The following is a 13,243-nucleotide window of genomic DNA, read 5'->3' as shown; positions in this document are numbered from 1 at the left end:
ACAGCTCCATCAGCCCCTTCCAGCGGGGCAGGACGCCGGTGGACGTGGGGCTGGTGGAGTGCGCGGGGGTCCGGCTTCATCCCCGGCTCCCGATGGACGATGGACGGTGCCCTGCAGTGTCCTGCCTCGCCGGGGAGCAGCCACGGGGCTTCCCCCGTCCTCCTGCTTCGGTGCCCTGGCCCGCAGGGTCTGCACCCCGAAGGGAGCCTGGGTGGAGCCGGAGCCAGCCAGCAAGCTGGCACCGCTGAACCCACGTTGCCTTCCAAAATACAATGTCCCCAGGTGCTGGCAGAGCTCCCCGGGTGCCGGTGCATCTGACAACGTCCCGGCTCAGTCTCTGGCACTGTGTGCCGCAGCCACCTTACGTAAATGCCCGCAGCCGGTGCTGCTGATTTCTTAAAGCTCCTGAGAGCTCCAGGTCTTCCTCCCCTGATCTGGATTAAGCGGCGCAGACGGCATTAATCCGAAGCCAGGCACCTCCGTGGCTGCGGGCAATTATTGCCATGCTGTTAAGTAACAGGAGGGAGCAGCGCTGGCAGGAGCGGGTCTCTGGCAGGATGGGGGTCTCCAGCCGGACGGGGGTCTCCAGCCACCGTCCCCACACAGACCCACCATCGCTGCGTGTCTCCATGGTGGGCGTTGGTGAGAGACGCAACTGCTGCCATGTGGCCCAGAGGTGCCAGCCCAAAATCAAGCGGGCTGCCTGACTTCTCGGTGGCACTGGCCACAGGTTCCTCTCGAGGCCAGGAGCCCAGGAGGAAGCCTCGGCAGGGGCTTTTGGCACATCCCTGCCAGCGGGCATTGGGCTCATGGCTGCAGGGGATGGCTTGTGATGCCAAGGGCGGCAGACAGCCAGGAGCACGGCCCAGTATAGCATTCCATCCTCATCCTCCTCCGGCAGGAATCCGCTGTCCTGTCTCCCCCTGGAGCAGCCCTGGTTCTCCCGGGCACCCTGGCAGCAGACAGTGGCTGCTACTCATCTGTAATTAATTGGTGCTAATCACCCTAGTGCAGCTCAAGCCAGCTGCTTGCCCAGGCGGCCGCTGGCATGTGCACGGCCCGCTCGCTGCTTGCCACGAGGAGCAAAACCTCCGGGTCTGTGCCTGGGAGCTGCGGGAACCCCAGTGCTGTCTGCAGCCAGGAAAATCCTCCCACCTTCCCGACGCCCTCCCAGGAGCCCCTGAACCCCGCTTTCCCCCTGCCCGGAGGCAGGGCACCCACAGATGGGGTGACAGGAATGTGATTACGGGCGCCCGGCTTGCTCAGCCGCCTGATGCCTGCAGCATCTCCGTCTCCGTGTGGCTGGCAGCGAACAGCAAAGCTCAGCCCTGGTGTGGGCAGCAAGCTCCCTGGGAGCAGGCAGCTCAGTTGCTGCCCACAAGCTGCCTGCCTGCCTGCCCACCACCCCAAACACATTTCAGGGGCTTGCTGCCATTCCACACCACTGACGGTTCCCTCTCCCAGGGTCCTGCCCGAGGGATGGGGCTCTGCCCCACCATCATCCCTCACCCCTGGGGAAACCGGGCAGTGGGGAGCGGGGTGGAGGCAGAGCCCCTGCTCCAGGACTGCTCCTGCCTGCACCCTGCCATGCTCAGCCCTGTGTGGCTGCAGGCTTCTCCTCGTAGCGGGGCTGGAGCGGGAGGAGGAGCGAGGAGGCTGGTCCTGGCGGCGGGGAGAGCGGAGCGTAGAGAAGGAGGAAGAGCACGGCGGCCGCCGCGGTGCCGAGCGAGCGGCACAGGGCACCAAGCGGGTGGGCCCGGCCGGTGGGGGCAGGGAGCGGGGGCACCGCGGCGGGTGCTGCCTGACCCCACGCCGCCGCCCCGACGGGCAGCGTGTGCCAGGCAGGGCTGCCGGCGTGCCCCGCGGGAGGAAGCCGAGAGCGGCTGGTGCAGCATCGCGGTTCCGCTCCTGCTTGGCTGCACCCCAAAAGCTCAGCTCGCTGCCCCCAGCACCCAACAAGAGCTGCAGGAGCCCCACACCGTGTCTGCGAGGGACGGTGAGTGTGTCGGGTGAGGTCTGGGCCTCTGCGTGCCGCTGGGACGCCAGCATGGCCTGTCCTCGCCGTGCACCGGGGCAGGATGGTGGCCCCGGGGCTGGGGCAGCAGCACGGGATGATTCCCCCATGGGAAAGATCCGTTGGCTGATCTGCGCCTCTCTCTGCCCCTGTGCACCCCGCAGGCTGGAGCCCCCTGCGATGAGGAGCGTCCGGACCCCCAGCCTCCCCCAGCCGCCCCCCCAGTCCTGCTCCTGCCACGCTGCCTGGCCGCGGGGCACCCCGTCCCCATGAGCATCACCTCGGTGGCTGCACATCACCTGCTGGGACCTCTAGCCACCAGCTTGCTCGGCTACCGGGGGGCTGGTCCCCCCACAGCACCCCCACCTTCGCCTTCCCCAACGGACTCCACGGGCCAGCCGATGGCCAGCATCCACCGCTGAGCCCCGATGCGGGGCTGGGACAGGGACACAGCGCAGCCGGTGTCCCACCACTTTGGAGGATGGCGGCAGCAAGCTGGTACCACCGGGACATCAGCCGGGTGGTGGCGGAGGAGCTGCTGGCCAAGGCTGGACGGGACGGCTGCTTCCTGGTGCGGGACAGCGAGTCGGTCTCGGGGGCATATGCCCTCTGCCTCCTGTGAGTCACCTGCCTGGCTTCTGCTCGCAGCTTCTCTCTCTTGTCCCTTGCCAGGGTCCCTCTGTCCCTCTCCCCACTCCGGGCTCCAGGCACAGCAATCCTGGCACTTTCCCGCGGGCTGGCACTGCCACAACCTTGTGGAAAAGCCTTCTGCAGGGATGCCAGCGGGGCACGCAGGGTGCCAGCTCTCTGGCACCGGGGTTTTTGGGTGATCCCCAAGTCGGACCAGGGGAAAACCCCATGTCCTTGGGAGCAGGCAGAAGCCTGGGCCAGCAGCCCTGCTCAGCACCAGGGCTGCAGAAGGGAGAACCCAAAATCCAGGGCATGCCAAGCCCTTTTGGGCTGCCTGCCATCCTGGCCCCGTGCGCGGGAGCGGCTGATTCGCATCGCCCTCCCTCTGCAAAAACAAACATCCCCTCTCCGTCCAACCCCCAGCGCGGCTGCATCCGGACCGCGACGCCCACTGTTAACATCTCAGATGCCGGGGCTTCGGGGCTGCATCCCCCGCTGCCCATGGGGCCCCCCACCATCTCCACACACGGGACCAGGCTTAGAGCCCCTGAGAGCATTGCTGCTGGGGCTGCCTGCACCCTTCCTGCTGCCTGCACCCTTCCTGCAGCCGAGCGACACGTCTGCAGCGGGGAGCGCGGGGCGGTGCCTTGGTGGGTTTGGCAGGATGCCACCCCCTTTGCTATGGCTGGCCTGGCCCAGAGCGCGGGGGCAAATTGCAAACACATGGTGCTGAGGGGTGCGGGGGCTGCGGGGCATGACGGGGGTTCAGCCGGCAGCTGCCCCGACTCCGCCAGCATCCCGGTACTGAGTCAGAGGTCAGGCCCATGCCAGACGGGACGGTGGCACAGGCAGGGATGTGCAGTGGCCTCGGAGCGAGTACGACATGGTGCCAGGCTCTGGCCAAATCCCTCGCCGCCACGCAGAGCCACGGGTCCGTAGGTGCCCCAGCAAATGCTGCCAGAGACGTGGCTGAGCCCCCGCCGTGCCGTGGCCGTGCCGTGGCCGTGCCTGCTGCAGGCAGGGTGCTGTTTGGAGGCAGGGGGACAATGTGCATCCTCCCCTGCAGACGGGTACAGACCCAGAGCTGAGCGTGATGCTTTTATTTCCAGAAATGAGAGCTCAGTTCCTCTCTCTGCAGAGCAGACAGGGCATTTGCATCGGGGCTGGTGTCGTGGGGGGCGTGACGGGGGACCCTCATCTGCTCTCTCCCAGGTTCCAGCGGCACGTCCACACCTACCGCATCCTCCCTGATGACGAGGGGCTGCTCTCCGTCCAGGTGGGTGCAGCAGTGGCTGCCCAGAGGCAGGGTGCCGCCGGGACGTGCTCCCTGCCCTGGCTAACGCCTCCAGGTGCCGTGCCAGGGGAGGCACCGGCTGCGAGCTGGGGTGCGGGCAGGATGCAGGTGTGAAGGAGCCGGGGTGCTCGCCTCCCCCGCCAGCCCCCGTGCAGCGCCCGGAGAGGCGGTGTCAGCCTGCCCTCGCCGGCACACCAGCGCTGCGAGCGAGCAGTGTGGTTTGCTTTTTGCATGAGCTGCCTGCGACCCGGCACAGCAGGATGCGAGGGCTTTGCAGCCGCCCCTTCGGCACAGGGCCGCCTGGGAGAGCTGCCTCCCCGCTGGCCTCACGGCTGCTGCCAGCCTGCCCACTGCAACACAGCAAAACGCTTCTCCCCTTCCTGCCGCTGTCCCCTGCCCCAGCCTGGCCACGCAGGCCTGATCCCCCTGATGTCTGTCCCCATGATGTCTGTCCTGGCCACCAGCTCAGCCTCACTTCCCCTCTTTGGTGTCACTTCACAGTTTCTCCCAGTACCCAGCTCTCTGCAGCCACCCCTTCTAACACCCTAAAAAGAGCATCCCGAGGATCCCTAGGGAACATCCCCATCTGCTGTCCGAGGCAGATGTCTCCACACTCCTCTCCTTGCTCTGCTGCCCTGCCAGGGGCTGGGGTGAGCTCCCATGGGGCTGGCATCCAGCTGGCACTTACAGCTCACCACGGGCACATTTTGGGGGACAGACCCGCTCGACATGGCAGGCTGGTCTGCAGCCCAGCGGGGGGCTGCCCTGGTGCACGGAGCTGGTGGACGGGGGGCCATGACGGTGCTTGACCCTCTCTGCCTCCCCAGACCATCCAGGGCATCCAGGCCAAGTGCTTCCGCACCCTCCCTGACCTGATCGGCGCCTACCAGCAGCCCAACAACGGGCTGGTGACGCCCCTGCTCTACCCCGTGCACCGGGCCAGGCAGGCAGCCGACGAGGACTCGGGTGAGCCAGGGAGGGGGCAGCGGGGACTGCACCAGGCTGCCAGCGGGGAGGGGGTCCCGCTGAGCTGGCTGTCCTCTGCCTGCAGACGGGGAGGACGGCCGAGGCGGTGGGCATGCGGCGAGCGCGGTCCCGGCCGGAGGAGCCGGGGCGGGCACATGGCTCAGCGCTCCCGTCGCCGGCCGGACCCACATCTCGCAGCAGCTGCACCAGAGGCTGCAGGAGCAGGTCCACAGCAGGTAACGCGCCCCTGCCCACCCCAGGCTGGCAGAGGTGATGGGGTGGGCATGGCCACCCCTCCCTTGAGATGGTGGCATGCCCAAGGGGGGATCTTTCCAAAGATGTCCGCCCACCTTTTCAGCCCAGCCAGCGACTTCATGGGCTTCATGGCCGAGTACCTGAACCACCACCTGCAGCTGGACCTGGAGGCGCTGCGCCATGGGCACCCGCAGCTGCGCCATCTCAGCACCGCGCTCGTCACCGCCTGCCGGGCACTGCACAGGCGAGTGGCCCGGGGAGGGTGGCCAGCCCCTGGGGCCACCTGCGTCATCCCCGTCCCCTTCGTGGTGGCTGAGCATCACCACCGAGGCTCGGGAGATGCCTGTGCTGGCTTTCATCTGCTCCTCTCCTCTGCAGTGAGATCGACTTCACGCTGGCGGGTCTGGAGACGCTGGCCAGGGTGTTCGACCCCCCTGCGTCCCCTCGCAGTCCAGCCAGGGAGCAGGTGAGCCCTCCTCGGGCCGCCGCAGCCCCCAGCCGCCTGTGGGTTGCATGTGGCTGGGTGCAGCTGGTGTGCAGGGGAGACGGTTGGGGCGGTTTTGGTGCCTGTTGGCACCCAAAGGTGCTGCACGCCCCGTGGTGCTGCCGGTGGTCCCTGGGTGCTGTGTGTGCCAGGGTTCCCGCAGCTGGCAGAGGGGACCTGGCTCCCCGTGGCCTGGGGACAAGCAAGGACTCATTCCTGCACCCGGTCCAGGATGCGGTGGGGGGGGAAGCTGCTTCCCCTGCCGGACCCCAGGGATCCCCACATCTCGGGGTGCAGCCCAGACCTGTGGGGATGAATCCACTGGTCCAGTGCCATTGTGCTGCTCCAAAAATGTCTGTCCTTCCCCTCAGGGTCTCCTGACCAGCGATCCAGACCTTGAGCTGCTCCTCAACAAGATATCTACAGTTAACCATCTCCTCTCTTCACTGGAGAAGAAGGTGCCCGCCCACCCCGTGATGCCAGGCTGGGGAAGCCCGGCTGGGTGCAGGGGGAGCACGGCCACTGCGCACCACAGCCCCTGCCCAGCTCTGCTGGTGCCCCGGGCTGGGGAACCTCACTCTGCTCCAGCAAACCCCTCACCTAAATTAAACCCTCCAGCAAAGCAAGCTGCCGGTGGTGGCACAGCCCTGGGGTACCCCTCAGGGCAGGACGGGCTGGCGCAGGGTGCCCAGGGCTCCCAGTTAGCCCAGTGCCCCCAGACCGGTGCCCATCTCTCCGGCAGGTGCTGAAGTCGCTGCAGGAGACAGTGTCGAGGCACAACCTGGCGCTGCCCAGTGTGGCAGCGGCCCCGCCGCCGGCCGCCAAACCCCTGGCTGTGCAGAGCTTCGAGGTGAGGGCGGGAGGTGTGGCGGGGCCCCGGCCTCGCTGCTCGGGCAGGGAAGGCGCGGGGCCAACCCGGGAACCGCGTCCCCGTCTGCAGGTGAAGGTGGGCAAGTCGCAGCGGGCAGCCCTGACGGTGGATGTGGAGTCGGGCACGGTGGCCATCACCAAGCGGGGCAGCGGGTCCCCGGAGGAGACCATCCCGCAGGACAAAAGTAAGGGGCTGCTGACCCCCCACCAGCTGCCGATGGGGCGCTGCGGGGCCGTGGGACTTCCTGGCACAGGCCTGATGCCAGGGTGATGGGCTGCAGACTCCGTTCGCACCCCGAGCCCCCATCCCACCCTGCCTGCTGCCCCCGTGGCAGGAGGTGGGGGGGCCACCATTGCCCCCCTCATGCCCCGCGTTCAGTCCTGCAGCTGATCAAATACCAGAGTGTGCAGAGCAAGGTGAGGCTGGTGTACGACCGGGAGCCACAGAAGAGCCTGAGCAGAGACTTCGTCTTCCCCAATGCGCGGGTAAGTGGCACCGGCTGCGCTCACTGGGTGTCCTGGGGGAATACAGAGCCGTTATGCAGCGATGCAGCAAATGAGTGGTCTCAGGGCTGAGACCACCCCTACAAGCCAGCTCCTACGCCTGGGCGTGATGTCCCCCTGATCCCGCCACCGGCACCTTCTGGGGTGCTGGGGCACCCGGCTCCCCTTTGGGACCCTAAGACCCCCGTATCATCCCGCAGAAGCGAGAGGCCTTTTGCCAGTTGCTGCAGCTGATGAAGATCCAGCACTCCAACCTGGATGAGCCTGACCTCATCTCGGTGTATGTCGGGACATGGAACATGGGTAAGGGGCCAAGATCAGGTCGCACTGTCCTGGGAGGCTGTCGTGGCTCGTCGTGAGCCCGGGTGGGTTTTGGGAGGTGAGGGCTGCAGGAAGCTGCCCCAGGAAACCTGAGGTCCGAGCTGGTCCTCGGTGGGAGGAGGCTGGAGAAAACCCCAGCCTGGCCGCTTTCGGATTCGTCCGTCTCATTGTGATCCATTTGCCCGGGGGCTGTCAGGGAAACAGAGGAGCTGGGGTACTGGGAGGGTTTTGGGTGGTATCAGTAAATCCCAGCATCAGTCTGGGCTGCAAGCATGGGGCTGGCACGATGCCTCCTGTCTCCAGTGGCTCCTGGAGATGCGTAGGGACTGGGGTTGGAGAGGAGCTCGAGGAGCCTGGCTTGCTGTCCCCGCTCCGGTGACCTGCTGTCCCCTGCCCGCAGGCAGCACGCCACCGCCCCGCTCCCTCGCCTCCTGGCTGACCTCGAGGGGCTTGGGGCGCACGCAGGACGAGACCACTGCCTGCATCCCCCACGACATCTACGTTATCGGCACCCAGGAGAACTCCCTGGGCGACCGCGAGTGGGTCGAGTTCCTCCGTGCATCTCTGAAGACCTTGATGGCCATCGACTACCGAGTGGTAATGGCGGGGCACAGCCAGGACCCCTCCGGCTGTGCCTGGGGAGGCACCCAGTGCTGAGCAGGCTAAAGACATCCCCCGGCAGTCTCGGGGAGCTGGTTGCCAGCAGCCATCGCCCCAGGGCTCTTACCCCCAATCCCAGGATCCTCTCCCACCCCAAATGCAGCCCAGGGAACCTCCTGTGCCCCATGGGCTCCGTGCAGGGAGTGCCCTCCCCAGGAGCCACATTTCAGGGGTGGGTGGGCTCACCTTGCTGCTTCTCTGCCCCCACCGCCCCTCCGCAGGTTGCCCTGCAATGCCTCTGGAGCATCAAGATCGTGGTGCTGGTCAAGCCCGAGCACGAGCGGCGCATCAGCCACGTCCACACCTCCAGCGTGAAAACCGGGATCGCCAACACGCTGGGTAGGGAAGGGGCTGGGGTGGGGGGAATGCCCCAGAGCAAGGGGACAGGCTGGGGGCCATCCCAGGACCTCCGGGCCCCCCCAGAGCTCAGAGCCCGGCACATCTCTGCAGGGAACAAGGGAGCTGTGGGCGTCTCCTTCCTCTTCAACGGGACCTCCTTCGGCTTCGTCAACTGCCACCTGGCCTCCGGCAGCGAGAAGACCCACAGGTGATGGAGGGGCTGGAGGGGCTGGGGCTGGCCCAGGGCAGGCGGGTGTCTCAGGGGGCTGGGGGAGCCCTGAGGGGCTGTGGGGCTGTCCCTGTGCCCCTCCTGTCCCCAGCTGGCAGGGGCAGGATGAGGATGAGGTGTCCCCGGGGTGGCTCACGCGGTACTGCCCTCACCCCCGCAGGCGTAACCAGAACTACAGTGACATCCTGCGTTCCCTGGTCCTGGGCGACAAGCGGCTCAGTGCCTTCGACCTCACCCTGCGCTTCACCCACCTCTTCTGGTTCGGGGACCTCAACTACCGCCTGGACATGGACGTGCAGGTGGGACCCTGCAGGCACCGTGGCTGGGGATGGCGGCACGCTGGCTGCAGCGCCGGTGCAGCCACAGCGGTGAGAGGAGCCGGGGCTCACCGTGCCTTCCTCCCCCGGCACAGGACATCCTTGCCCATTTAACCAAGAAGGAGTTTGAAGCCCTCCTGGCTGTCGACCAGCTCAACCTGGAACGGGAGAAGAACAAGGTGTTCCTGCGATTCAGTGAGTGCAGGGGCAAAGGCACCGCTCCCCCCACCGAGATAGAGGCACCCAGGGTCCTGCAGACCTCTCCCTGTGCCACCTCCAGTGCACGGCGGTGCCCTGTCCCGGCACAGCCCTGCGCGAGGTGCCGAAAGCCTGGGGGACATCAATGTGCACCATGCAAGCCCCCCGGAGCAGGTCCCTGGGCTCTGTGTCCCAAGAGCGTGCAAGCACGGGGACAGTCAGAGAGGCCAGGGGTACCAGCCGTCGGTGTGAGCCCCGGGTGGGGACCGTGACACCCCATGGGGCCGCTCCCTGGCCAGCTGCAGCTGTGGGGACAGGCAGGGACGCTGGTCCCTATGCCACCTCTGTGTCTTGGTTCCCAGGCGAAGGTGACATCTCCTTCCCGCCCACATACCGGTATGAGCGGGGCTCCCGGGACAGCTACATGTGGCAGAAGTTCAAGCCCACGGGGGTGAGTTCCCGGAGCCTCCCGCCGAGCTGCAGGGCATTGCTGGGGCACGGGGAGGAAGGACCCAGGAGGGTCTGGGCAGGAGGGAGCTTGCTTTCTGGGCTGGGGGGAGCCAGACCCGAGGGGGTACTGAAGCCAGCTGCTTTCCCCATTTTTAGATGAGGATCAATGTCCCCTCGTGGTGTGACCGCATCCTGTGGAAGTCACACCCGGAGACCCACGTGGTCTGTAACTCCTACGGTGAGTGAGACCCTGTGGCTGGGGGGACCCCGGGGTGGCCAACGCTGCCCAGGACCCCAGGGCTTGGGGACCGTCACCCAGTTGCCCCCTCCTGCCATCCAGGCTGCACGGATGACATCGTGACCAGCGACCACTCGCCTGTCTTCGCCACCTTCGAGGTGGGAGTGACATCGCAGTTCGTGCCCAAGAAGGGTAAGGGGTTGGGGTCTGTCACCCCCTGCCCCCGGTTTGGGGTGAGCCCTGGCCATGGGTGCTCGGCCAACGCATGCTGACCCGCTGGTGCCTGCCCGCAGCTCCCGGATCCGGCCCCGAGCCCCTGGCCTGCATCGAGTGGGAGAGCATCGAGGTGATCGTGAAAACCGCCAGCCGCAGCAAGTGCTACATCGAGTTTCACTCCTACTGCCTGGAGGGTGAGGTGGCCCCGCGGGGCCGGGGTGCCGGGGGTGTGCCGCGGGGCGAGCCAGCCCCGGCTGGAGCTGTGCGCCCCGCTCTCCCCCGGCAGAGGCCCAGCGGAGTGGGGAGAACACCTCCCAGAGCTGCGATGTCCCCGGCTTCCTCAAGATGGGCTGGTCCGCAAAGCATCTGCCTGTGGTATGCACCGGGGCGGGGGGGCAGGCGCTGGCCCCCCCAGCCCTCCAGCATCCTCCTCCCTCCTCTTCCCCATCCCTCCCGCTGGCTCTGGACCCTGAGCCCCAAGGGGTGCCGGGGGCTGTCACCATCCCGCTCCAGGACAGAGCCACCCCTGTGCCACCCTACCCTGCGGCAGTCCCCCGAGCACCGCTCCTCTCTCCGCATGCAGCTGAACCCCATCCTGCCCGACCTGGAGTACCTGGGGGACCAGCACTTGCTCCTCAGCATCAAGGGCGTGGAGAGCTGCGAGTCCTACGGTGCGTGCGAGACGGTGGCGTGGGGGGTGCCAAGCAGAGCCCCCGCGGGGCTCAGGCAGCAGCCTGCTGGGTGTAAGGTTTTGCAGCTGGAGCTTGGCAGAAGGGACCCTGGCACCCACCCCGTTCCGGGGCTCGCCTGCCCCCCGAGTGGCCCGGGGGGCTAACGCAGGCATGCACTGTGCCTGCAGGCGAGTGCTGCATCGCCATGAGGTCGATGATCGGCAGCATGGCCCAGCAGTTCGAGACCTTCCTCTTCCACCGTGGCGAGGAGACGGGCTCCATGCGCGGCTGGATGAAAGTCCGGGTCCCCAAGGACAGGAGAAGCACCCGTGAGAGGCTCTACGGTAAAGGCGGCTGCATGCCAGCCCCCTCCCATCGCCCTGGGCATGGGGGCTCAGGGCCACGCTCGGGCACGGTGTGGCCGAGAGCTGACCATGCCCACGCTGCCCTCCTGGACCCCGGCTGCGGGCAGGGGCCATGTGGTGCACGGTGAGGAGAGGGCAGAATTCGGTGCCTTTGCAGAGTGGATCAGCTTTGAGGAGGAGGATGCCGAGCCGGCAGCAGACGCCCCAACGTGCCCCAAGCCACCCCCGCAGCGCCTCAGGTACCCCAGCCGGGCTCAGCCCCGCCACGAGCCCCAGCTGTGGGCTGATGCTGAGCCCTCTCCCGCTGTGCTTTGCAGGAGCCGGCCCCGCAGCCTTCCGGAGCCGGCCGCTGGCTACACCAACCCAGCCTACTTCATCTTCGAGGGGGTCCCCAACATGTGGGTGCCGGCCCCCAGCACTGGCAAAGCCCACGACAAGCAGGCGGAGAGCCCGGCCGGGGGCCAGCGGCACCGGAGTCCCCTCGGAGCACGGGTCCCTTCACCCTCAGAGGAAGAGTGGTGGGGCGGCTGGCCCCACTGCGTGCCAGGGGGCCTGTCCTGTGGGCACCCACTCAGCCCCGCTGGTGTGGGCCGGCAGAAGAGACCCAAATCGGCGGTTCTGGCGAGTGACACACCGGGGCTGGGCGACTGCTCGCTGACGGCGCTGCACATGGCCACCTGCCTGAGCCAGCTGGACCGGGCATCCCCCGAGCGCGGAGGGGACAGCCAGAAGACCCTGCTGCGCCAGACCCACAGCGCCCTGGAGCCGCCTCCGCGGCCCTGCCGGGAGGTGCCGAGGTGCACGCTGGATCCTCACCAGCACGGCCTCCCCAGAGAGGTACTGCTGTGGTTCCCGCGGGGCTCTGGAGCTCAGCTGGGGGGCTTGGGGGGAGCTCAAGGAGGGGAGGGGACCTGCTTTTGGCTGTGGGGCCACCAGCAGATGCAGAGTCCCATCCCCATGGCAGTGCTCTGCCTGGTGGAGCCACCGCAGCACGGGCACTGGGATGCGTTGGAAGGTGGAGGAGCAGCAATGTGCCCGGTTCATGCGGGATGACGACGTGAAGGTGGGGACTTTGTGGTCCCGGTGTGACACTGTTGGCGTGTGTCCTTGTTCTTCTTTCCCCAGTGGCCCTGTGACAGGGGCGAGCGGTCCCGTGGTGTCGGCGGGTGCCTGGGCCACCTCGGCTTGCAGCAGGACATGGAAGGGCTGCAGGAGCACGGCTGGGACCACCTGGAGATCTTCAGGTACCCCCAAGCCCTGGAGCTCAGAAAGGGGGGCCCTGGGCAGGCCAGCTCCTGTGGCCCTGGGGTCCCTGGCAGAGCCCCGTGCCCCAGGAGGGAGGAGAGGTGAGCCTCGGGGTGGGGATGCAGCAGGGCAGGGGCAGGAGGATATCGAGTCCCCAGATCCCCGTGGATGCCCCGGGGCCACACGGGGTCCCCGCTCCCTCTCGGTGGCATCCCCAGCCCTTGCTGCCCCTCACCCCGTGCACAGAGACGTCACGGAGCGGGACCAGCTGGCGGCTGGGCTGCTCAGCCCGACCCATCCCCAGCTCATCCATGGCAAGCTCGGCGAGGGCACTGCGGTGAGCCTGCCGCGGAGACCTGACCTCGGACCCAGCACCTAGAGCACCCATCCCCGCCCCAGCACCCGCCTGTGCTCTCCTCCGTGGAGCTCCCGGGGCGGGCAGAGAGCTGCCGAGGAGGACCGGGCAGGCAGGCACCCAGGACTGGACCTATTGGCTATGCTCCCAGTTTGTTTGGCCTCACCAGCAAGTGACTGGTGTTTCTCAGTTGGAAAGACTCAGACAGCTCCTGTGGCCACTGGGACTGACACTTTCCAGGTCTCATTGCCCATCTCCATTCTCCCTCCCCAAAGCGATGGAAGGACCGTGCTGAGCCCCATCAGCAAGGAGGGATGGGGGACAGGGAAGATGTTGAGGCCACTTGGGAAGTGGAGACTGCTGGGTGCTTTGGACCTTGAGGCTCAGCCTCTCCGGATGCCTGACGTGCAGCCTGCAAGGGCACAGCGGCCTCTGCGGCCAGCCCAGCCCCACACACACCCTCGTGCCTTCGGCCTCAGCGGCTGCTCCCTCCTCCCCAGGCTCAGTCCTGGTCAGACAGCGTTCCCAGAGGACTTCTCCTACAGCAGCTGCTCCGGAGGCCGCAGCACCATCTCCTTACAAGGTGGCCCTTGCTATCCCTATCCAGAATAAACTCTCAGGG

At 67.2% G+C, this 13,243-nt stretch overlaps 1 protein-coding gene across 2 annotated transcripts; it reads left to right on the top strand.

The window, feature by feature from the left end:
- Positions 1-1,776: 1,776 nt before the first annotated feature.
- LOC309595768 (phosphatidylinositol 3,4,5-trisphosphate 5-phosphatase 2-like) lies at positions 1,777-13,061 on the top strand. Of its 2 annotated transcripts, none has more exons than XM_082323080.1 (28): positions 1,777-1,996; positions 2,179-2,632; positions 3,857-3,920; positions 4,766-4,904; positions 4,990-5,140; positions 5,263-5,403; positions 5,538-5,625; positions 6,015-6,101; positions 6,386-6,493; positions 6,584-6,698; positions 6,893-6,999; positions 7,218-7,320; positions 7,739-7,935; positions 8,220-8,337; positions 8,449-8,545; positions 8,727-8,865; positions 8,979-9,078; positions 9,444-9,532; positions 9,688-9,769; positions 9,872-9,961; positions 10,063-10,179; positions 10,272-10,360; positions 10,569-10,656; positions 10,845-11,000; positions 11,179-11,260; positions 11,339-11,858; positions 12,147-12,265; positions 12,513-13,061. In XM_082323080.1, exons 2-28 carry the CDS (start codon positions 2,496-2,498, stop codon positions 12,643-12,645), a joined length of 3,456 nt encoding a protein of 1,151 aa, XP_082179206.1. In that variant the 5' UTR covers positions 1,777-1,996; positions 2,179-2,495; the 3' UTR covers positions 12,646-13,061. The 2 variants fall into 2 exon arrangements, with proteins under 2 accessions (XP_082179206.1, XP_082179205.1); XM_082323079.1 differs by having other exon boundaries at positions 12,147-12,367.
- The last annotated feature ends 182 nt before the right edge of the window (positions 13,062-13,243 follow it).

The sequence above is a fragment of the Platalea leucorodia genome (genome assembly GCF_965183815.1).
Source record: "Platalea leucorodia genome assembly, chromosome: 10".
In the NCBI taxonomy this organism is placed as follows: Eukaryota; Metazoa; Chordata; class Aves; order Pelecaniformes; family Threskiornithidae; genus Platalea; species Platalea leucorodia.
This window is presented reverse-complemented; position numbering and strand designations above follow the sequence as displayed.